Source organism: Salvia splendens, chromosome 17, assembly GCF_004379255.2.
Source record: "Salvia splendens isolate huo1 chromosome 17, SspV2, whole genome shotgun sequence".
Lineage (NCBI taxonomy): Eukaryota > Viridiplantae > Streptophyta > Magnoliopsida > Lamiales > Lamiaceae > Salvia > Salvia splendens.
The window spans coordinates 13,770,591-13,793,397 of record NC_056048.1 but is presented as its reverse complement, the minus strand read 5'-3'; the positions used below and the strand labels follow the sequence as shown (position 1 = coordinate 13,793,397).

Genomic DNA, 22,807 nt, shown 5'->3' with positions numbered 1-22,807 from the left:
TTTCCAACTGAATCAAACACGAAGATGAAGAAAACAGAGCACATACCCAGATTCGAACAGAATATAAAAGTTTGGTCATCGAAAACTCACAACAAGCCTGAAATAACACAGATCTACATATACTAGACGAAGCGAAATGAAAACACGAAAACCAGGCATCAAATTAAACCAACTCTGCTCAGATTTCACGTCAGATGCTTAATCCACTCTGGATCCAAGCAATCCAAACCAAACAACAACCAGAATCAACCCCATAACTTCATCTCTCTTAGAGATTCCTCCAGTCTGTTGACACCTTTCACAATTCTGACAGAATTCAAACGCATCCTTGTGCAATGTAGGCCAGTAAAAACCACTATCTAAAACCTTTCTCGCGGTCTTACTCAGTCCAAAGTGACCTCCACAAGCTAGAGCATGACAATGATTCAGCACATCCCTGTGTTCCCATTCTGGAATACACCTCCTTATCACTTGGTCAGCTCCCATTCTCCATTGATACGGGTCGTCCCAAAAATAGTACTTGGCTTCGCTTTTCAGTTTCATCTTCTGGGCCCGGAAAATTTCTTGGGAATTGGGCACTTCTCTAGTGACCAAGTAATTTGCTAGGTCTGCGAACCAAGGCTCCGCATTTAGCTGACATTTTCCTGTTTCAGTATCCCCTGGACCTGTTACTGCCATTATTTTTTCCCAGCTGATAGGTCTAGGCGAATTTTCCAGATAATATGATGTTCCTCCGGGAATGCATCAGGTATCGCTTCATCTGTTTCTCCCTGGTTAAACGACTCAAATGGTCGGCTACCTTGTTCTCTGTTCCTTTCTTGTCTCTGACTTCCCAGTTAAATTCCTGCAAGAGTAACACCCAACGGATTAACCTTGGCTTGGACTCCTTCTTCGCCAGTAATTACTTTATTGCAGCGTGGTCGGTGAAAACTATCACCCTCGACCCCAGTAAGTATGGTCGGAATTTTTCAAAAGAGTACACGACTGCCAACATTTCCTTCTCCGTGGTGTCATAGTTTTTCTGGGCCTGATTGAGCGTTTTTGACGCATAAAAAATCACATAACTTTTCCCATCAACTCTTTGACCTAGCACTGCCCCTACTGCGTAGTCACTCGCGTCGCACATTATTTCAAATGGTATACTCCAATCGGGCACTCTGATAATGGGAGCAGAAACTAGTCTATCCTTCAATAGCTGAAAAGCTTTTGTGCACTCCTCATCGAAAACAAAGTCAACATCGTTATGCAACAAGTGGGTGAGTGGCTGAGCAATTTTTGGGAAATCTTTTATGAACCTCCTGTAGAATCCTGCGTGCCCTAGGAATCCTCTTACCTCTTTCTGATTCGTCGGGTAAGGCAGTTTCGAGATCACATCAATCTTTGCTTGGTCTACCTGTATACCTCTTTCTGATACTACATGCCCCAGGACGATTCCTCCAGGGACCATAAAGTGGCATTTCTCGAAATTCAAGACCAAGTGTTTTTCCTGACACCTCCTCAACACCATATCCAAACTTGCCAGACAGGAGTCAAACAAAATCCCGTACACTGTGAAGTCATCCATAAAAATCTCGATGCAATCCTCTAGGAGATCCGAGAAGATACTCATCATACACCGCTGAAAAGTGCCTGGCGCATTGCACAGACCAAACGGCATCCTTCTGAAAGCACGTGAAAGTGGTCTTCTCCTGGTCCTCTGGATCCACGTAGATTTGAAAATACCCACTATACCCGTCTAGGAAATAGAAATATTGCTTTCCTGCCAACCTCTCCAGCATCTGGTCAATGAAAGGTAGGGGAAAATGGTCTTTCTTGGTCGCTTCATTTAACTTCCTATAGTCGATGCACATCCTCCACCCTGTAACTAGTCGGGTGGGCACCAACTCATTCTTGTCGTTCTTGACCACCTGTAATCCTGACTTCTTTGGTACCATATGTACTGGACTAAATGATTCCTAGGGAGAGCAGCTTCAATACTTCCTTCAGCACCTCCTCCCTCATGTTAGGATTCAGTTTGCGTTGTGGGTCTCTGCAGGGTTTTGCTCCTTCTTCTAATCGAATGTGATGCATGCACAGATCTGGACTAATTCCTACCAAGTCAGAGAGTGCCACCCAATCGCCTTCTTGTTTCTCCGAATTACCGTCAACAGTTCCTCTTCTTGTCCCTCGGTCAAGCTGCTGTTAATAATCACAGGGAAAGTTTCATTCTCCTCTAGATAAGCATACTTGAGGCCTGGTGGGAGTGTTTTTAGTTCTTTCTTGGGGACATCTTTTTCCTGAGGCAAGGGATTTTTCTCTGTTGTCTCAGTTTTCATTCCCTTCGTCGACCCAGCAGAGCCGTCCATGCTTGCCACATAAGGTGTCGTCCTTGATCTAGCTAGCTCCGGGTTCGTACAGAATTCTAGAATTGCTTCAGCTAGCTCCTCATCTGATAACTTACTCGTGTTCATTGCTTGACACCAACCGGCTATATCTCTATCAATAGCATGACTCATCTCAGAATTCTCAATCTGCTCCTGCATTAACTCGGTCTCAAGATATTCCTGGACCAATGGGTTAATAACATCTATAGCATGCAAATTTTCAATGTCAAGAGGTTTCTTCATTGCCTCATCTATGTTGAATGTATATTTTCCTCATTGTAATCAAGGCAAATGGTGCGATCAAAGACATCAATGATAGTCTTAGCGGTACGTAGGAAAGGTCTCCCTAAAAGTACTCTGCCAGACTCTGCAGACTCATTATCACTCATCTTAATCACATGGAAATCAGTTGGGTACAAGAAATCATGTACCTTGACTGTCACGTTCTCAAGCAGTCCCTCAGGACAAATGCATGACCTGACTGCCAATTGGATCACAACTTTCGTATCCACCATGCCTACCCCTACTAACTTCTTGTATATAGAAAGTGGTAACACATTTATGGATGCGCTTAGGTCACATAGCATGCTCGATTTTTACATCACCAATAGAGATGGGCAAGGTAAACATACCTGGGTCATTGCATTTCGAAGGCATCCTCCTCTTCTGAATCACCGCAGACACGTTTTCACCTATCAAAATTTTTCCACTAGGTCTAGCTTTTCCAGCTATAAATTCCTTGATGAACTTGCTAAACACTGGCAATTTCAGAGCCTGTAAGAACGGTAGATTAATTTCCAGTTTCCCAAAAATATCCATAAAATCTACCGGTTCATCCTTCTTTTTCTTTGTTTCCCCTCGGCTCAGGAATGGTTTGATCACTTCCCTGCTCCTGTAGAACTACCAGCCGAGAACTCTCCAGTTTCTTTCCTTTCCACCTCTCTTTCCAACTCCGACTCCGGATCTAGGAAAAATGGTTCAGTTTCCCTAGGCAATGGTTTCTCCAGATCTCCTGCCCCGAGTTCATCTCTAATCACGGGATTATTTGCAGCCAAGTTCCTCGGTCTAGAGGTTATACCCTCTGTCTCCTTGCTCTCGGTGGGATCTATGACTTCCTTCGGTCTCATTGCTGGGCCTTCGTATCCCCTCCCATACCTCAAGGTAATTTGGCTAATATTGGCCCTATCAGGCTGCCTTACTGAGGCAGGAATTTTACCCTCATTTCCCCGCATGTCACTCAAGGAAGTAGCTATCTGCGACAATTGTTTTACTAACATATCCATTGCCGCTTTTTGTTCTTGCTGAGCTTCTTGAAGCTTATGGACTACATCATTGTTCGACTGTAAGTTGTTCTTCATGTGTTGCTGAGAACTGATGAGGTCGTGCACCATTTCATCCAGATTCCTTGGAGGCTTAGGACTTGGCTGACTGGAGCCTGGTCCTGCATTCTGGTTTGTTCCACTTCCTTAGTTCGGGCGAATATTTCCTTGACCCCCTGAATTATTGTTGAACCGATTTCCTTGGCATGGGTAAGTGGTTTGGATATTCCTTTGGTGCGGTGGTACATAAGAGTTCCCCTGATGGTTCTGATTCCTATTCCCCTAATTTGAATGATCTCCCTGGTTCCGATTGTTCCAATTGCTCTGCCCCTCATTATTCCTCCAGTTACCCTGCCTCTCAGGCTAAGCTGTGAACTGTATACTCTGCTGTGGTGCTGGCTGGCTTTGTTCGTTATCAGACCATCTAAAATTTGGATGATAGGGTGCATCTCTTTGTCTTCCAGGGTTCCAACTTCCATCTAGATTCCAACTCCCCATCGCATTCAGCTGGGCCTGGTAATCTCCCTCCTGGGGTCCGTAATATTGTTGAAATTGAGTCTCTCCTGGACCTGGAGATTTCTCTTTCTCTCGTGGTGCTGGTGAATTAGTTTTCTCGATAGCGTTCAAAAGAGCTTTCTCGAGTCTATCTATCCTTGCTTCTACCTTATCATCATCTTGTTCCATCAATGCATTAGCAGAACCTCTCCTCACAGCATTCCTTGGACTATCATATGCCTTCTTGGCATCTATCAATTTCCCCAGAATCTCTCTTGCCTCGCTTCCTCTTTTCCACTTAAAATTCCCTCCGCTCGAGGAGTTCATTAAGTCCTTCGACTCAGGAATCGCCCCTTCATAATACAGAGAATAGGTCTCTGCCTCTATCATCTGATGATTCGGGCACGCATCCAGCTATCCTTTGAACCTTGACCAGAATTGGCTCAATGACTCGTCATAGTTCTATTTGCACTCCACTATCTCCTTCTTCAGAGCGTTCGTCTTGTTGGATGGGAAGAAGTAATCTAGGAACTCCAATTTAAAGTCCCTCCAGGTGCGGATAGAATCTGGGGGCAACCGCAATAACCATGTGTTGGCCTCCCCCTTCAGAGTGAAAGGAATCGCGAGCAAACGATAGTCCTTCTCCGTCGCACCATTTGGCCTCTTTTGAATGCTGCACAATTTACTAAATTCATTTAAAAACTCGTACGGGGCACTCACTCCTTCGCCCAAAAATGTCTGTAAGATGCCGAGCACATTCGTCTTGATCTCAATGGACCTCTGACGCGGATTCATCACTATGGCCTGTGCTGGCTCTCCATCTAAATGGGCAGTTAGCAACCCTATCTCTGGATCTTGGTCTACTACGTGTGCGCCATGACTACTTCCTCTGTTTCCCATGTTTCTGACTCTGTTTCCGACTCTGGTGGTGACTTCGGATCTTCACATCCTGATGACGCCCACAATTTATCACTAGTAGATCAACTCGGAAACGGATCTCCCATGGTGAACCCTGATCTGGTGGTTACTGTGGAGGCTGTATCCTTGACCTGCCAAATGAACTGACCATGCTTCCACCCAGACGAATTACTCCAGTGGGTAGATCGTGAGCCTCTTCTCATAAACTGCAAATAAAAAGAAAGAAAACAAATCAAAACTATATACGCCAAAGACTCTAAACTCTAACATAAACTACGCCATCCATCCCCGGCAACGGCGCCATTTGAAGAGCTCGGAATATGACAGTGTGTTATGATGTGCTATGCTGGATCGAGATGCCAAGTCCGATGAATCCACTAGATCACTTGGTCTAGGAACTCAAGGAAACACGGAATACTCTGTCGTTGTACACACTAAATTATGCAGCATAAGGTTCCTTTGATGAAGCTTGAGGGGGTAGTTATAGCCTCCAAGTCGTGTATAATGATATGGTAAATCTTCAGCATAGTATGGTATGCCTTGGAGAGAAAATATGGGAATTTCTGTGTGTCGTGTTTTCCCAGCGGTCGCTGGCAAGCATTCTGTAGCATCTGGATCTAAATCAGCGGTCGTTGGGCGTGTTTTTCTTTTCAACTCTATTTTCCGAAGCGGACCGCTACAGGGGAAACAGTCGAAGGCGGCCAGCCGAATGCTGGCTAGCTCGAAGACTCCAAATTTCCAACTTTGACTTTTTGCTATCTTTTTAGGCTCTATTTTGATCATTTCTCACATAACACGTCAAAATACCAACATAGATAAAATATGCAAATAATGGATGTATAATGCAACTTTGATACTCAAAACAGACCAAATAAAGGCCTTAAAACAGTGGAAAATGCGAGCGGATCACATAGATCAAAACCAGGTAAATAAATTGATAAATAAGAGTAAATATATAATGAAGTAATCACCATCTTTATATTCTTTTTCCAAGACAGTTTCAGCTTCGCCTTCTTCATCTTTCCAAAGGATGATAGTTGAGTTCGAGCTCAACTAATATTCGGCGCATATCAAAGCTCCTACCATATTTGGAGTCAATGAGCTTATGAATTGAGATAGAACACGACCCTTGGTGCTAAATGCGGCTTCAGAAGCAACACTAGATATGGGGATGACCATAAAATCCTTTGCCATTTCGGACATAATGAGATAGCGTCCAACGTGTTTCTTCCACCAAGCTAGAATATTAAAATGTACATGTTCAACAACAATCACCTTGTATTGTTTCTATGAAAGAAAGAGTTTGAGCTCTTAATATTCAATGGCATCATCACCATCATCTTCCTCAATAATATGTAGCTGACTACACAATCCTTGCTCGAGAAATCGAAGATTATCTGACGGATTGGCCATTGATGTTGGTGATGCTGGTGCTGGTGTGTGATCCACAACTGGAGTCATCTAAGTTTGATACAACTCAAATAAGTCATGCAATGAGTCATTTATATCTTCCACCAGCTGACTCGCATGATAATCACCATACACAAACTTCAAACAGTTCAACACATGCTTTATCTTTTGTCGAGGATCCAAGATTGCTGCAATGTAAATGATATTGTTCATGTTCGGGTTCAATTCAGTTTTCTCCAGCTAATATTTTCAAAGTTTCTCCTTCATCTTCTTTGCCATTTTCTTTATGTCATCATCTACTTGACTCTCCAATCAACAGATGATTGTGAAGAGATCACACATTTCCTTGAAAAAGTTGTGTGTCGTGACATATTTAGTGCCAGATACTTCAACGGTGAGATCATAGAACTTCTCAAGGTAGCCACATATCTTCTTGACTTCAATCTAATCTTCTTCTTTGGGCAGACCAAGGGATTGTTTGTTGTGCTTCTTCCGCTTCAAATCACGACAAAAATCTAAGTTAAGTGACTCAAATCCCTTCATCACTTACTTATATAGTATTGCTGCCTCTAGCATTAAGTATGTGGAGTTCCCTCTAGTCAGCACATCCAAACATAGAAACTTGGATGTATTCACCTTAAGCAATGTTGTTATATCCTTAAATGAATCAGATCTGGTAGGTGAACCATTTATCCATCCTACAGCTTCCCTCACTCGTCTGATAGGCATTCCTATATCATGTGGAGATGTTCTCCACCTACTGAAATCATATTCTTATCAAGAAGCTTTGACTTTAAGTGCATAATCGCTACATTGTTTGAAGTTGCATTTTCTATGGTGCAACACACAAGTCTGTGTAACCCCCATTCATCCAAGACAACCATCACTGCTTTAGCAAGATCCTTCCCTTTATGACTACAAACTTTGGAGAAGTTGATTATCTTCTTATGCAATTTGCAATCTTTATTGATGCAATGCGCCGTAACACAAATAAAGTTTATGTTATTGATTGATGTCCAACAATCTATAGTAATTGATACTCTCCATATTCCTTTAGAGCTGAAAAAGACCTTGACATGTTCCTTTTGCTCCACAGGCATCTTAACACAGTCTGCATGAATAATGTATCTACTTGGGATCTTGAACTGTGGACAAACTTCTCTTATAAATTGCTTGAAATAGTCTCGCTCAACGAACCTAAAAGAAAGTTCATCGAGGATAATCATCTTGCATAGTGCAATCCTACAAGCTTCCTAGTTGAATCTCCAAGTTGTCAATAACCCTAATACTTTCTTGGTTGAGCATTGTTTGCTCTTGTGTAGCTGTATGCATCTTCGAACATGATTGATGGTGTTTCCACATTGTCGTGGTTCCTTTTAACTTAGGATAAGCTGCAATCAATTTCTCACATCTGTTGCATTTTCCTTTCGGAACCTTTATAGCATGATTCCCTATCTCAACAAAGACTTTTGTGAAAACATCCCATATATCTGGCCTTCGTGGAACTTTTCGCTTCTTTGCCTCTTTAGCAATAACGTTTTCCATTTCTTGTATTTCAATATCTTCAAGCATTTCAAAATCTGGATCTAGTATATTGCTAGGTTGAGCTTGCGTACTAGAACCACAATCCACCATCTGTAATTTCAAGCAAAATAGCATAAAGCCATAAGCCATTAGCAATTTAAACCAACTCTGCTCAGATTTCACGTCGGACGCTTAATCCACTACGGATCCAAGCAATCCAAACCAAACAACAACTAGATTCCACTCCATAACTTCAGATTCAACAGATCTACACCGATCAATACCAAATTCAAATGATTCCACACAACTCAGCAACAACACGAAAATCAAACATCCGATTCAACCAACAATAAACTCCGATCAACCCGATCCAGCCATTACCCTGCACAGATTCAGTGAGCAAATGCGAAAAGCATCCAAAACAAGTAAACTAACACGAACTCCAGCAAAACTCAATAACTAAATCAGAAACAAACATCATCGACATAATAGAAAATAACTTGCATAAAAACAACGAAAATAGTTGGTAAAACAAAGTGCTGAGCTTCGAACAGCGAAGCTCGGTGAAATCCACAAAATAACGAGAAAATAAACTGGAACTTGTTTCTTCGCCCTCCAGAGGACGATGTTACACCATAAACGAAAGCACGAGAAAGCGGAAAGTGAACCCAAACGCGAACCTCCAGAATTTCCCTCAAGAGAACCCAAGTGTGTAAAAGAAAAGTGAGCTGCTAGCTACAATCTGTTAATGAGGCCTCCACCGAGAAGGTCCCCCCCAGAATGCATGCCTCCTTCCTTATATAGGCGCAGACTTAATCTTCTAGAACCTTCATAGAAATCTCCATTCTACCATTCAGCTCCGAGATTTCCTCCGTCTTGCAATTTTCCTCCACAATGCTCACTTATTCGCCAGTTTCCTCGGACCATGTGATTGTCCTCTTCTTTTCATGGACCTGGCAAAATTCTTCTACACACCTGGCTTAAAACGTGTGTTAGAACCAGTAAATACACGAATTTATCCCCTAGACCTATGCATGAAATTAGCCTTATCAGCGATATAATAGATATGTGTGCCCATGTGAAGGTGATAGATGGCTCATCGAGACCTATGTAGAAATTATTAGGCAATGTTTGCTACCTTGAATAAATGAGCTTAAATGTAGAGGGGTTATTTTCTAATCATTATATCTGATGATATCTAAGGATGCATATGAATGTATGGAATTATATGACGTTTTCAGATGAAATGATATATGTAAATGCGTGCCCTAAATGGATTATACGGTGCAAAAAAAATGAACTATTAGCATATAATGTGATATGGTGAGAAATTCATGCGCTACATGTGATAAAGGAACGTGTTCGAAGTTAAGTCATATGAGATGAAATATCATATGATTGAAAGTAAGAAATTTGTATGAATTATATGCTTGAAATGAACTATGCGAATGCGAATTTTTTTTATTGATACATGATGGGATCTTAAAATAAATATGGTTGTTGACGAATGTTAACTTGTTATTTGAACTTTGTTGTGAATTGTTAGTTTGATTTGATAATTTATTATTAATATTATATCTTGTTTATAGGGAAAATGAGAAATAAATGTCATTATTAGAATCTGTGTGCCCTTGAATGGGTTGTATGTGCACTCGAGATCGGGCTATGTGATGTGAATGGAAGTATGAATTTTGTATGTATTATATGTGTGCTCAGAATTGGGCAATAGGAAATATGATGTGATGCAATAAAGATATAAGCTAAGTAATTGTACATGATATAAGATATGTGATACAAAATGTGATCAGATTAGAATGTTAACTCCATAAGAACTATGTGTGCGCTCGAGAACGAGCTAAACAAATATGGAAATTTAAATGATGATTTAGAAATGAAATGGAAAGTGAAATGGGTGCTCTAAGTGAGCTATAATGATATGAAATGATATGTATAAAAATGTGAGTTTTACATGAAATTAATATATGAGTTTGAAATTGAGCGATATGAGGGAAAAATGGTACTATGCTTGTAAGTATGGAATCCAGTAAATCATATGTGTGTTTAAAAGAATGTGAAATGTATTGATGACCAACATATGATGGAATTCGAAAATGAATGTGATATTTGACATTTATGCGAATTGTGTTGATTATTTGGGAGATATTAGAATTTTGCTGTGGATGATTAATTTATTTGGATGCTTTGTGTTTGAATTTGAATATTGTTGGTTTTTGGGCATGCTCCATTTTTAGGGGAAATGTTGCCCAATTTTTGTTTGAAACTAATGGAATAAATAAACTACGGAATTATAATAACAAGAGATGATGGCTATAATAGAAAAAATATGCAATATGTGGTGAATCAATGTGGAAGTATGTGGTATGATAAAGAGAATGTAAATGGATATGATGTAAGAGGACAATTAGAATAAGTTTTAAAAAATGAACTAAAATGGTGTACGGGATAAATGAGTAATAAAAATGATAACATTGTCATGTGAATGCGAATGAGGATCTGAACGTGAAATTACTGATTATGTGATTTTACATGCTATTTGATGAATGATTGTTGAAATAAGAGCTATGGATTTCACATTGGAACGTATGCGAAAGTCTGTCAGATAATAAAATGTAAAGAAGTATGCAATATAATTTGATAAGTATGTTTATGTGTATTATTGAATCTGTGACATGATGGAACCAATAATCTTAATTTGATATATTAGGGTGAAATATGAACTTATGTGGCATTATATGTGGAAGTTAGATTATGTGATTATAAGTGCGATTTTATGACAAGTTAAAAAGCATGACGTGATAAATAGCAAATAAAAGATAATAATAATAATATTATTATGTAATAGTAAAATGTGGTTGTGTTAAGATGTGATTACGTGATTTTGTATGTCGTTCTATGTTTGGTTGTGGAAATAAGGGTACACTATGTAGACGAGGATATAGGATGCTATAGAATGACATATATGAACCTGAGGCGCTTTTAGGAATAAAGTAAACTCGATGGAATTTCGAGGACGAAATTCTTTTTGGGGGTGAGAGTTGTAACATCCCAAAAATGACTCTAGACAAATTCATGGTTCAAGTTAAGAAATCGACAACTCAGGGCTTTCGACGAATAAATCGATATTGGAAATAATGATTATTGATAAAATATAGTTGATAATTTTGGTAAGGATAAAATGTGATGAGGACTAAGTATTAGAAATAATATGTGAGTTATGTTATAAATAAGATAAGGTTTGTGTTAAATTGTCGATTTAGAGTTATCCGTGATTGATTCAATAACAGAAAAGATCCAAGTTAATTAAAATAATTAGTAATAAATATTAATTATTAAAGGATTATTAGAAGTAAGTATTAGAAGCTTAATGTAGGTGGAATTGGGAAAGAAATCAGAATTTAACCGACAATTGTATATAAAAATCGATAGAAGGGCAAAATCATCTTTTTACATCAAAAATAATACAATACCTTCTAGAAGCCAAGGGGTGGATGATTTTTTTTCACATTGTTGAATTAATATTTTGACCTCCAACATGCCTTAAAAGTGTAGAAATGTCTAGATAATTTTTAAAGATTTAAAATGTGCCACTTGGAAGAATACTATTCAAAGTAATAAATAAATGAAAGAAGGGCATGATAAATAGCTTAAAATCAGTCACTATTCATCACCTTCCATCCTCAAAAAATTTCGTGCACCACCATAGGGTGAAGAAGTAGCTCCTTTCTTCCATATTATCTTCATTTTACGGTGAATCGAAGAGCTAAATGCACCAACGGGGGATTATCAAGGTGTGACTATCTTTCTAGCCTATTTTTATCACTTGAAATTTAGTAATGAATGTGTTGTGTTGGCTGTATGAATCGGACCTCCTTGATTGGATAAGAAGATGGAGTTTTTATTTAAAATTATCGATCTATTTGTGTACGTAGATGTCGATAAACTTGGTTTTAGCTTGAACTGATTCAAGTTCTAAATTAGAAATCCCAAAATGATAGAAACCCTAGGCCTTCAATTCATGAATTTATATGGTTAGATGTGTGAAATAATGTTGCAGAGGTATTGATGGATAGCCAAAAACATCATTAGAATCCATAATTGAAAAGTAATTGATATAAAAGTCTAAAGAGGATTAAATCTAATGTTTTTCAGTTCACTGTTCTGAATTGTTTAGCATGTTTATGACTGTTAAAACTTTGGCTTAACAATTTTTAAAATAAATATTATGAGTCTAGAGATTCTCAGAATTGTTTTGTGAATTTTGGAGTTCACTTACTATAAGTATAAATTGTTATAACAATACAGCTACAAGCTGTCAAAATTTTGGTACACTGGCATATTTTGGTATGTGTTATCCGAAATATTCAGGGAACTTAACGTCGATGAAAACTTGATTGCATAATTTCTAAATTAACTATAAGGTGTTTAGTTATTCTCTGAATTTTGTGATTAATTAAAGAGTTTAAATACTATTTATAAAAATTGTGTAGAAACTATTACCAGAAATTGTTTGATTTTGTTAGTCTCTTGTAAAAGGAGAATATCTCTCAAACCATTAGGAATTTTTGAGTGAATCTTGTTTCATTGTAAAATAGACTTCATAAGATATTTAAAACTGTTATATTAAGCCTCTAAATCCTTTTGAATGGATATAGAACATTAATGTGAAATCTGTCCAGTGCAATTGTTATATAAGAAGTTAATTGATGAATCAATGAATTACTATACATCTGGATATTAAATAAGGTTAAAGGAACGAGCTTAGCTCATAGTAGTATTCTCTTTCTATAAATTAATGTGGATTGCATGTGATTAGTAAGTAAAGCGATAGGTTTCTCGGCGATAGCCGAAATGGAAGAGAAAGGGATCCGGAGTGACTAGAACATTAAGATGGAAAAAGGGCTTATGCTCATAAGCCTGTCAGGTAGCATGCTCAGCACTTAAATGGCCTGATTCCCTTATGTGCTTTAATGTGATTATTATGTGACATATTGCTTGGTAAATCATGATTAATTGTGTGGTAAAAGACTTATGAGGTAAAATGCGAAAGTAAGATGAATTATTGAATGATTTGGTAATGAAGTATGAAAGGGAAGAATATGATTGTGACTGTAAAGATGGTGAGATGTATACAAACAAGATTTTCATGTGAAATATGTCTGATCGATTTGTGATGACGCCTGATCTGTCTGTATGGATGTGTTATGTTGGAAATCGTTGATAATAAAGTATACTTGTTTGTGCTTATGCCCCGTGCTTGAGTGTGTTCTGTGGTACAATTGGCATGCCATAGGACAGCAGCGCTGCATTATCTGTGATCTCTCGTCTTCTGGATAACCGAAGCGAAGATCGTCTGATATCTATCTGAAATCTGATCTGTCTGATATCTGTTTTGTCTGATATGCACCCTCATGGGTGATTTGATTATCTGTCTGCACCCTAAATGGGTGGTCTGTGCGGAGTCCTCTTGAGGACAAAATCCGTGTCTGCATCCGATTTTGTTTCTGTCTGGTCCGCTTATCCTAGTCTGTCACTAGCACATTAAGGGGCCATATATGAATGTTATGTGATAGTGTCGATCAAAATATTCGTGATGATATATGTGACAATACGTGTATGATAATATATAAGTTATAATATGAGATTATGTGAAACATTTGTTATATTATATGTGAAAATGGATTATGTTACATGATTATGTTGAATTTTGATATAAATATTGAGAATCTGAGATTTGCAGACATAGTTTATGACATATGGGAATTTTCGACTTATTATACTCTTCTGACGACAGAGTTGGAAATTTAAAGTCGTAGATGAAGATGTGACTACTAGTACGAGTATGTAGATACGTGTAATGACGTCTGTAAATTGTCAATGTTAATGTGTGGATATCATGTGGAATATTAGAAGCTTCATATGAAAGCTTATGACTGTTGATAAATTATGGGTTTGATATCGCCTATTATTGGGTTCTAAGCATGTGTTGGTTATAGAGAAGATGCTGTCCTATTTATGTAAGAAATTAATAAGACAATACTAATATGATATATGCGGTAATGATTGGTAAATAAAATAATAAGAATTTTAAGTTATATGATTATTGCTTGTAGAGAATTTTGGCTAAAGTGTTGGGTGTGCTACAGGTTAGTCGGCATTGGGGAGTATCGGTCGATGTTTATTCAAGTCTGCGTCAGTGCTGCATCCTCGTCGGGTCACTGAACGTTATCTATGGTATATAGTGGTGGCATGTTTAGAAATCAGATTATGATATTCTAAAATCAGTTGCGTTGTAGTTTAATGTTGATAAATTAATTTTCGAGGAAATATAAACTTATATGCTTTTGTATGTAAGTAATGGTCTCAATTTGTTACGATAATGAAATTTTAAATTGCCATAATTGATGGCGCCTCTTTCATGACATCACCTATTCGGCCGGTAGATGGTCGGGTAGGGGGGTGTTACACTATAACTAATATTTATCTACAAAACTATATTGTAGATTTGAGATGAATAAGAGTGACGACATTTAAATCATAAATCATAAATACTAAACCTTGAACCTAATTATTTCCCCATACTAATATATAATTAGACTTATAATCTCTGAGTGAAGAAAGCAATTAAATGTGGGAATAATTAGACTTAGAAAAGCACATATAGTACTCCCTCCGTCCCACATTAGGAGTCTCGATTACTTTTGCACACCCGTTTTGTAAAAATCATAATAAATAGTTAAAGTGAAGAAATGATAAAATAAAAGAGAAAATAATATAGAGAAGAGTCTTGTCTACATTATTATCTCTCTTACTTTACAATTTCTCTACTTTAACTATTTATTATGATTTTTACAAAACGAGTGTGCAAAAGTGACCGGGACTCCTAAAGTGGGACGGAGGGAGTAATATATAATATTTTATTTCTAAAAAAGAAAATATCCCCAAAATGTAACTTTAAAAGATCGACTTTAATATTGCAAAAAAATATTAAGATCTGTTTGTAAAATCTTTTCGATTCTTCACCTCTTCTAAAACCTTTTCACTTCTCTCCGTTACTACGCGAACCCAAAAAATCTTTTCATTTCTACCTCCCCAAAGATTACAATAATAATAAAAAAAATTAATATTATAGAGGGTTTATTAGTAGTGGACTAGTGCTATTTAACTTCAAATTTTTAAATAGGTAATCAATATATCTTCAAAAAAAACTTTATACTTCCACCTCTCAATTAAATTTATTTTCAAAAACCTTTTCATTTCTACTTCTCATAATTATCACACAACTAAATAATACCTTCTTCTTCTTCTTATTATTATTATTATTATTATTATTATTATTATACATATTAATATTGTGATAATCATCTAAAAATGCAAAAATTTAACCTATTTTCTTATATGATTGTAAAAATGTTTGAAAGTATGTATATTGCAATCATTTCATCACTTGCATTACCAATATGCATAATCTCCTCAAATGATTTAAAACTAAAAGGCATTCTAATTATGTGAAAATATGAATTAATCGTTGAGTTATAATAGCAGGAGCAAGTTTACGTTGCAATAATTTAAGATTGCATTGGTGAGACACTTCCTAGTCGAGCTTTATTTCATTGCAATATAGTGACCCTATACACTAAAAACCCAAACCTTGATACCTAAATCCTAAACCCTTAACTTTAAAATATACTCATCATGACCAACAAATGAGTCAAATATCAATTAATTCTCCCTCCGCCGACCTAGTTCAATTTTACTTTGTTGATCACTTATTCTATTTTGAGGGTTTTAGATTTGTATTCGATATCTTACACTGGGTTGACCTACTTGATAATCCTTACTCATATCAACAAAGTGCAATTTTAATTAAAAAAAATAAAAAACATGTTGAAAATTTCCCCCCTAAACTCCACTTTTATATAACTCATAAAAATCTATATGAATATCATTGTAAATATTAAAATTTATAAAAAAAATTGGGTTTAAATTATATTTCATATATTTGATTGGAATAAAAAAATTAAATATCGTCATTATTATTGAGCATTAAATATTACACAACATTATTATCTAATATTTAAAACTTTTGATACAATGGAATTGTTTCGAACATGCATCAGTATAAGTATATTGACAATAATGATCCATAATTGTATAATATCATTAACCAGTTCATTCATTCATTAATACTATGGCCGTTCACATCACATACCATAAACCGGAAACCCCATCTCAGAACCCACAGTTAATTATGTCACGTTATTTTACTCCATTTTGAGTGTTGCAATACCTACAATAATTAATACCCCAGAAACACCAAAACTATATCACAATTTAATTTAATTCTCTCAAATAATTTTAATTCATCTTCAAAAAAAAATTCATTTCATTTCCCCATTCAATTCAAAAACCTTTCTTGTAATTTATTTATATTTTAAATAAAATGTATATTCTTTAAAAATTACATAGCTTGAAAATTAAAATATGATCCATTAAACATAACTACAATAAAATGTAAACATAAACATATTTAAACATTGGACATCTCAGTTATATGGAGATATGTATTAGTATTAATTTTCTTTAAATTTCTCACTTCCTCTTCTCCAAATTATCATAAAATAAAAAATAAATAATATACTTCCACTCTCTAATTTTTTAAAAATATGCATAATGATTATTTGTTATTTTCTCCAAAACCCCTTTTATATATGAATCTAAAACTTGTTCAAATATTGAGTTGATTCATTTTATTTTGCATTGTACATATTCAATTAATTTATTGTTCGACACATGCTTATTTTTTATTTGATCATTTTAAATTAGTACTATAATTTTCATTGATATTATTGTACCAGAAAATCAACTAACGCAACTCATGAAGTAATCATTCTATAATTACTTATAGTTTTTTAATGAATTCATGAATACGATTTTAAAATTTGTGATTAAATTGTAAAGAATAGAAGCATTTTTTTTGTAAATTCAAATACGTACAAAGTATTTGAACTCGATAGTTATAGGGATAGATAGCAACTGAATTATCTCTACTAAAATACTCAATAACACATGATATTTAATATAATTAATCCATATATAATTATAGGGATAGATTGTGCCAAACCTATTTATTATAAACAGAATTTAATTATTTTCCAAATTGAAAAATTGAATGATAAAAGAAACCAAAAATCATAAAACAGCTAAACCCCGAAGGCCTCGATAAATAACTTCTTAAAATCAAATAATTGAACAAAAATAAATTTAAAAATGTAAATTAAATAAACTGGGCTAAAAATAGGAAGACTATTCGATGAATAGCTTAATGGTTCATCCCAATAACTAAAACAATAATCTAACAAGATTAGCTGCATTAATCCACATTTTGTCATGTACCTCATTCTATAGTACAATTTTCTGTCAAGAGACAAAAAAAAGATTAGAACTACACTAAATATTCAACAAATAATAAACCTGAAATTATACAAAATCAATTCTTTAAGTACATCACCGATGTAAAATTTACCGAACCTCAAAACAAAAAATCACACGGTCAATACTCTAAACTGATAGACATTGGTTTTGACTTCATGAGCGGTAGTTTCATAAAATGAATGCAACAAATTTTGATAACCGAATATATTGTGGAAGGCTCTAGATCATAGAGCAAGGTATGAAATGACTCAATACTTTCAAACTTTCTCCCTATGATAAGAATAAAAATATCAAGCTTTAGTTATCATAACCAAATAAAGGCTCCATAGCAATTAGCAAGGTGTGGAACCTTTCCTTATGATAAGAATAGAAATACCAAGCTTGAGAATGTGTGGATAGTTTCCAAATATCATATTTAAAGGCAAAAAAATAATCATGATACTCTTCTAAAAGCTTTCACATTCTCCATGATAAAACTAAAATTGCGACTAACGGTTGATTATCTTTATTTTGAATTAATATGATCACATTAATAATCATTCATTGCATTAATTTCTTGAAAGTTTGAAACGTTTACAATGATAATATAAATTTTATGCTTGAAAGTTGAAACATTTACAATTATGTAAAAAACGTTCATAATGATTAAATAAAATTATATTATTAATGAATATGTAGTGTCACCAATCAATCATAATATTAAACGTACATAAATATCATTATGAATAGTATAACAACCTTTCATTTTCTATATTAATTATGACATATTTTATAAATATTAAAATTTATACCCATAATTTATAAATATTTCAATATAAGGCCAAAACTCGCCTTTTGTATATGTATAAATGATTCATGTCCTCCATTTCCTCGACATAATTCCACAAAGAATGTTCGAGAATGCATTATGCTTGCACTTAACAAGTTCTTTGAGGAATTATGGCAAGCTATTTTCCTTCAAGTAGTGAGACAAGTCTTGGTTAATGACGATGAAAGATGGATATCAATAGAATCTGTAAAGATGATTCGATTGGAATATCCTGTAGTAACAGAATGTTTTGAGTAATCTTTTGATCACTATAATAGTTTTCTGACTCAAGTCATCGCCTAAAGTAATAAGAAATGACTACAAGAAGGTTTAACTAAAAGGTAGAAAACTTTCAGAATAATAGTCGTTATATTACTATTATAGGAAATAACATGATGGATGACCAATTCATAAAGCCTGCATTTTTCCTAAGTCCTAGTTCTCTTGAACAAAAGACTAGATATGGAAATCAGGGAGCCTGAATTGTCAATCAGTGTTTGTTTAAAAGCGAAGTGAAGATGTTTTGTAAGTTGGATTGACCTCTTTTAAGAAGGACAATGACTTACATGACAATGCAACTTCTAAGTAAGAAAATCTTAATCCAGTTAGGCATTTGTTGCAGTGGGAGCTATTGATGCTCAATTATTGTTTTATGATTGATGCTTAAGACATTATAGTATTAAAACATTATAAATACAATAAGATTGAGTATTAAACGACACATCAACTTCTTAAACAATGAATGCTAAAGCATTTATGGCTCTTAGTCTTAAGGCCAAGAAAATACTTAGTAATTGTTCAAACTGATCTAAACTATCAAGATTTTAACATTTTGTTAAATAGCTTGAAAGTTGAGAATGTATGTTTGATGCACTGTAAGTTAGAATCATTTGATTTTTCAAGAGATTAAGACTTACAGAAATGCAACATAGAAAGACTAGCGAGCCTCAATGGTTTATACCATAAGGAGACGAGCGAAAGGGTCATGATAAGTAGTGGGAGTCTAATCTCCATTGACGAATCCAAACATTCTTATAAAGAATTGGATAGTTATGTAAGAAGAAATCGGAGTCTTATAATTGAGTTTGCTCTTGATCATTGAGACACATAATTATTCATTCTCTGATTTAAACAACACGAAAATAAGTCTGTACATATATAGTTCCCAGCAGCAGGCTTTCACTCAATTCTCATCATCTTCTCTTTCCCTTTCTTCTCCAGTGGTTGTTCCTCCGCATCTCTCTTAGACCTTGCTTTGAAACCAAACCTGCATACAAAAAACAAGCATCTCCAATCAATTACAAAATAAATTCAAAATACTACAATGAACAAGGGCCTTACTTACATATGCATATCTGAAAAGGGACGCACTCTCAGGACACCATTCATCTGCACAGTAGCAATGTAATCCCCGTCCTTGCCTTGCACAACTTCGACCTTGGCATATCGAACACCACTAGTCGTATAATTAACCATATGACGAAGGAATACGTAGAAGACCCAACTAGTGCTTGTGGTATGAGTGTTGCCGACATAGAAAGCTTCAATCACATCCGTATCCGGAAGCTCCACCTCCAAGTTTCCCACCTTCTTTGAGGACAGATTGTAGACCAACCAGCTGGATGAGTAGTCCATCATGAATAGAATGTCTCCACCCACATAGACGAGGTTCCTCTTATACGTTTCATAGTATGGCTCAGGTAATTCCCTTGCAAAGACTTGCCAATAGTTTGATACCAAATTGTACTGGAGGAGTGTTGGTTCGTATCCTTCAATGTTGCAGGACATGCGGGCTCGGCCTTCGTATTCGTCCTGATTGTAAAACCAGGCATCATAGTATATCAGTACCAATTCATTGGTGTACTGAAAGCAAGATCTTGGTATGGGAATCTTAGCCACGCTCATAGGCAATTGCAGACTGAGGAACTGGCATGTCTTCGGGTCGTAGACCTCAGCCCAACTACTTCTTATATAAGTGCCACCACAGATGAATATTCTGCCATCGTGTAATGGGGCTACCATGGGGTTGACTCGGTCTACACTCATACCAGTGGGGCTACGATTCCAAGTCACAGGAGAAGAATCACTCGGAAGTGGTGCAAATGACAAGTAGTTTGTCAACCTAATTTGTTTACTTAAAACGGGCAGTGGGACCGAGTAGATGTCACCTCCGAACATGTACATGGTATCACCGACACAAACAATTCCAGGGTCAGCCGGAATGTCCTGATGCAAACAATTTCCTTTAAATTCTAATTCTTCTAGATTACGTTCAGTGCCATCCTTCAATTCCACCTCGTCAATACAACAGTAGTTCATACTCAGAGACGTGTACTTCAACATAATGAAGCGTAGACCTAGACCATCCCCCATATGCTGCTGAATGAAAACCAACCCAAAATATTAATTACTCAAATAACAATATATTATTAAATTTCCCTTTCATAAACTAGGGTTCAGGACAATGAAATTAACCCTAATGAGGGTTCAGGCCGGAGGGAAAAATGCAATTAGCGCAAGAATCATGAATCTATTCACCGAACAAGTAGTAATTTAATCAGGAAAAAAACTCCGAATCAATTGTATTGATGAGCCAGACAAGTAGTAGTTTGATTAAAAAATAAGAAACTCTTATGATGAAAATGAGGAACAAGCGTGACATACCATGGTGTCGGCTCAAAAGATCGAGAGGCGAGAAGGATGGAAGTGTCGGCGCAAAAGAGAGGAAGGAAGATAGGTTGTGAATGAAGGCAAGGAAGATCGTTGTGTTGCTGTGCGTATCTGCTAATTCTCCTTCAATATTATTTTTAATTGTTCACCTCCTTTATAGAAAAATTGCCCCCTATATTTAATTTAAATAATACTATTACTACTACCTACTAATAGATTACCACTATTGCTTTATACAATACTTTATAAAAGTATATTTATTTTATTTTATAAATTTATTTTTATTTTATTTTATGATATGTTGGCAAATAATTTCAGCCCTACTTGTTAATTTCCTTTTCATTTTTAAAATTTCCTTTTCTATTTTCTTTGTGTAAATATTAGTACAGTAGATATAAAATTGAGATTAAATAAATCTCAATAGGCTTCTTTGTCAATTACAAATTTAGCCGAGATTAATAAATTACAAATTTACAACTGTTAAATATTTTTACAAGTTCCTATATAGTAGCTATTAAATAATTATATAGAAAAAAAAAATTAGCCAAAATTTTTACAATTATAAGTAAAGTTTCTCAAGCTAGTTTATGTTTACCATTGTCCCACAGTAACAACAATACATCAGTAAGAAGCTGGGGCCCCGCCACCGAGTGGCTTCTAGCTATCACAAGGAATTGTACGCTATTGTGGAGTCGGTTCAGAAGTTGCGACAATATTTGTTGGGTTGGGAATTTATAATTAGGAGTGACCGGAAGAGTTTGAAGGAGCTTTTGCAGCAGGTGGTCCAGACTCCGGATCAACAGTTATATGTGCGCAAACTAATGGGATACAAATTCTCCATTGAGTACAAAAAAGGGAGCGCCAATAAGGCTGAAGACGCGCTGTCGCGCCGGGAGGAGCCCTCGGTGGCCGACGCGGGCGGCGTCGCGGATGCAGCGCAGTCGTCGTCTCCTACTGCCATGGAGCAGTGTGGTCTCCTTGTGGCGGTATCCCGACCGATTTCGCACTTGCTGGATTTGTTTGCTCAGTGGATGGTTTGGTGTACTGTTATAGGCGTATTTTTGTTGGGTCTCGTTCCTCGGCAAGAAAACCCATCCTCGCTGAGTACCATAGTTCCTAGTTAGTCGGGCATCCGGGGTTTGAATGTACGCTCAGGCATGTGAAGGCAGAATTTTATTGGTCGAATTTGAAGAAGGAGGTGTTGAAGTTTGTTGAGTCGTGCGTCGTTTGTCAGACAACTAAGTACTCAACGAAGAAGCCTGCAGGGTTATTATAGCCATTACCGATCCTGTCGCAGGTGTGGGGGGATGTGTCGATGGATTTTATCACTGGCCTGCAGCCGTCTCGAGGGTATACCTCAATTATGGTGGTGGTGGACATGCTTTCTAAGTACGCTCATTTTGCAGCTCTGCCTACTCGTTTTGATGCTTTGAGGGTAGCTCATTTGTCTGCCTACTCACTTTGATGCTTTGAATCAATCATGGATTTCCGAAGACTTTGGTGTCAAACCGCAATTATGTTTTCTTGAATAAGGTTTGGGAGGATATTATGCGGTTAAGTGGAAGTAAACTGAATTTCTCAACTGCGTATCACCCGCAATCGGTTGGGCAGACAGAGGTGAGAAATCGGGGCTTGGAGCAATATTTGAGGGCGTTTACTACAGCCGTCTAAATGGGAAAATTTTCTCCCATGGGCGGAGTTAGCCCTGAATTGTTTTCATCACGCTGGCTTGGTGATGTCACCCTTTAAGGCGCTTTATGGGAGGGATCCCCCGAATTTTGTATTTTCGCCACCTTCAGCCGTGACACCGTCGTCCGCTGCGGAGCTGATCCGGCAGCGGAGTGAAC

At 36.4% G+C, this 22,807-nt stretch overlaps 1 protein-coding gene and 1 long non-coding RNA gene across 3 annotated transcripts; one reads left to right on the top strand and one right to left on the bottom strand.

The window, feature by feature from the left end:
• The first annotated feature begins 11,630 nt into the window (after positions 1–11,630).
• Positions 11,631–14,401, top strand: LOC121774889. Its single transcript, XR_006045057.1, has 2 exons — positions 11,631–11,838; positions 14,194–14,401. It is a non-coding gene; the product is annotated as an uncharacterized LOC121774889 (long non-coding RNA).
• A 4,898-nt stretch (positions 14,402–19,299) lies between these two features.
• LOC121774877 lies at positions 19,300–21,091 on the bottom strand. 2 transcript variants are annotated; one of them, XM_042171770.1, is made up of 3 exons: positions 20,955–21,091; positions 19,636–20,669; positions 19,300–19,557 (listed from the first exon to the last, which is right to left on the bottom strand). In XM_042171770.1, the coding sequence occupies exons 1-3, from the start codon at positions 20,955–20,957 to the stop codon at positions 19,470–19,472; spliced, it is 1,125 nt and encodes a 374-aa protein (XP_042027704.1). In that variant the 5' UTR covers positions 20,958–21,091; the 3' UTR covers positions 19,300–19,469. The 2 variants fall into 2 exon arrangements, with proteins under 2 accessions (XP_042027704.1, XP_042027705.1); XM_042171771.1 differs by having other exon boundaries at positions 19,636–20,666.
• Positions 21,092–22,807: the final 1,716 nt, after the last annotated feature.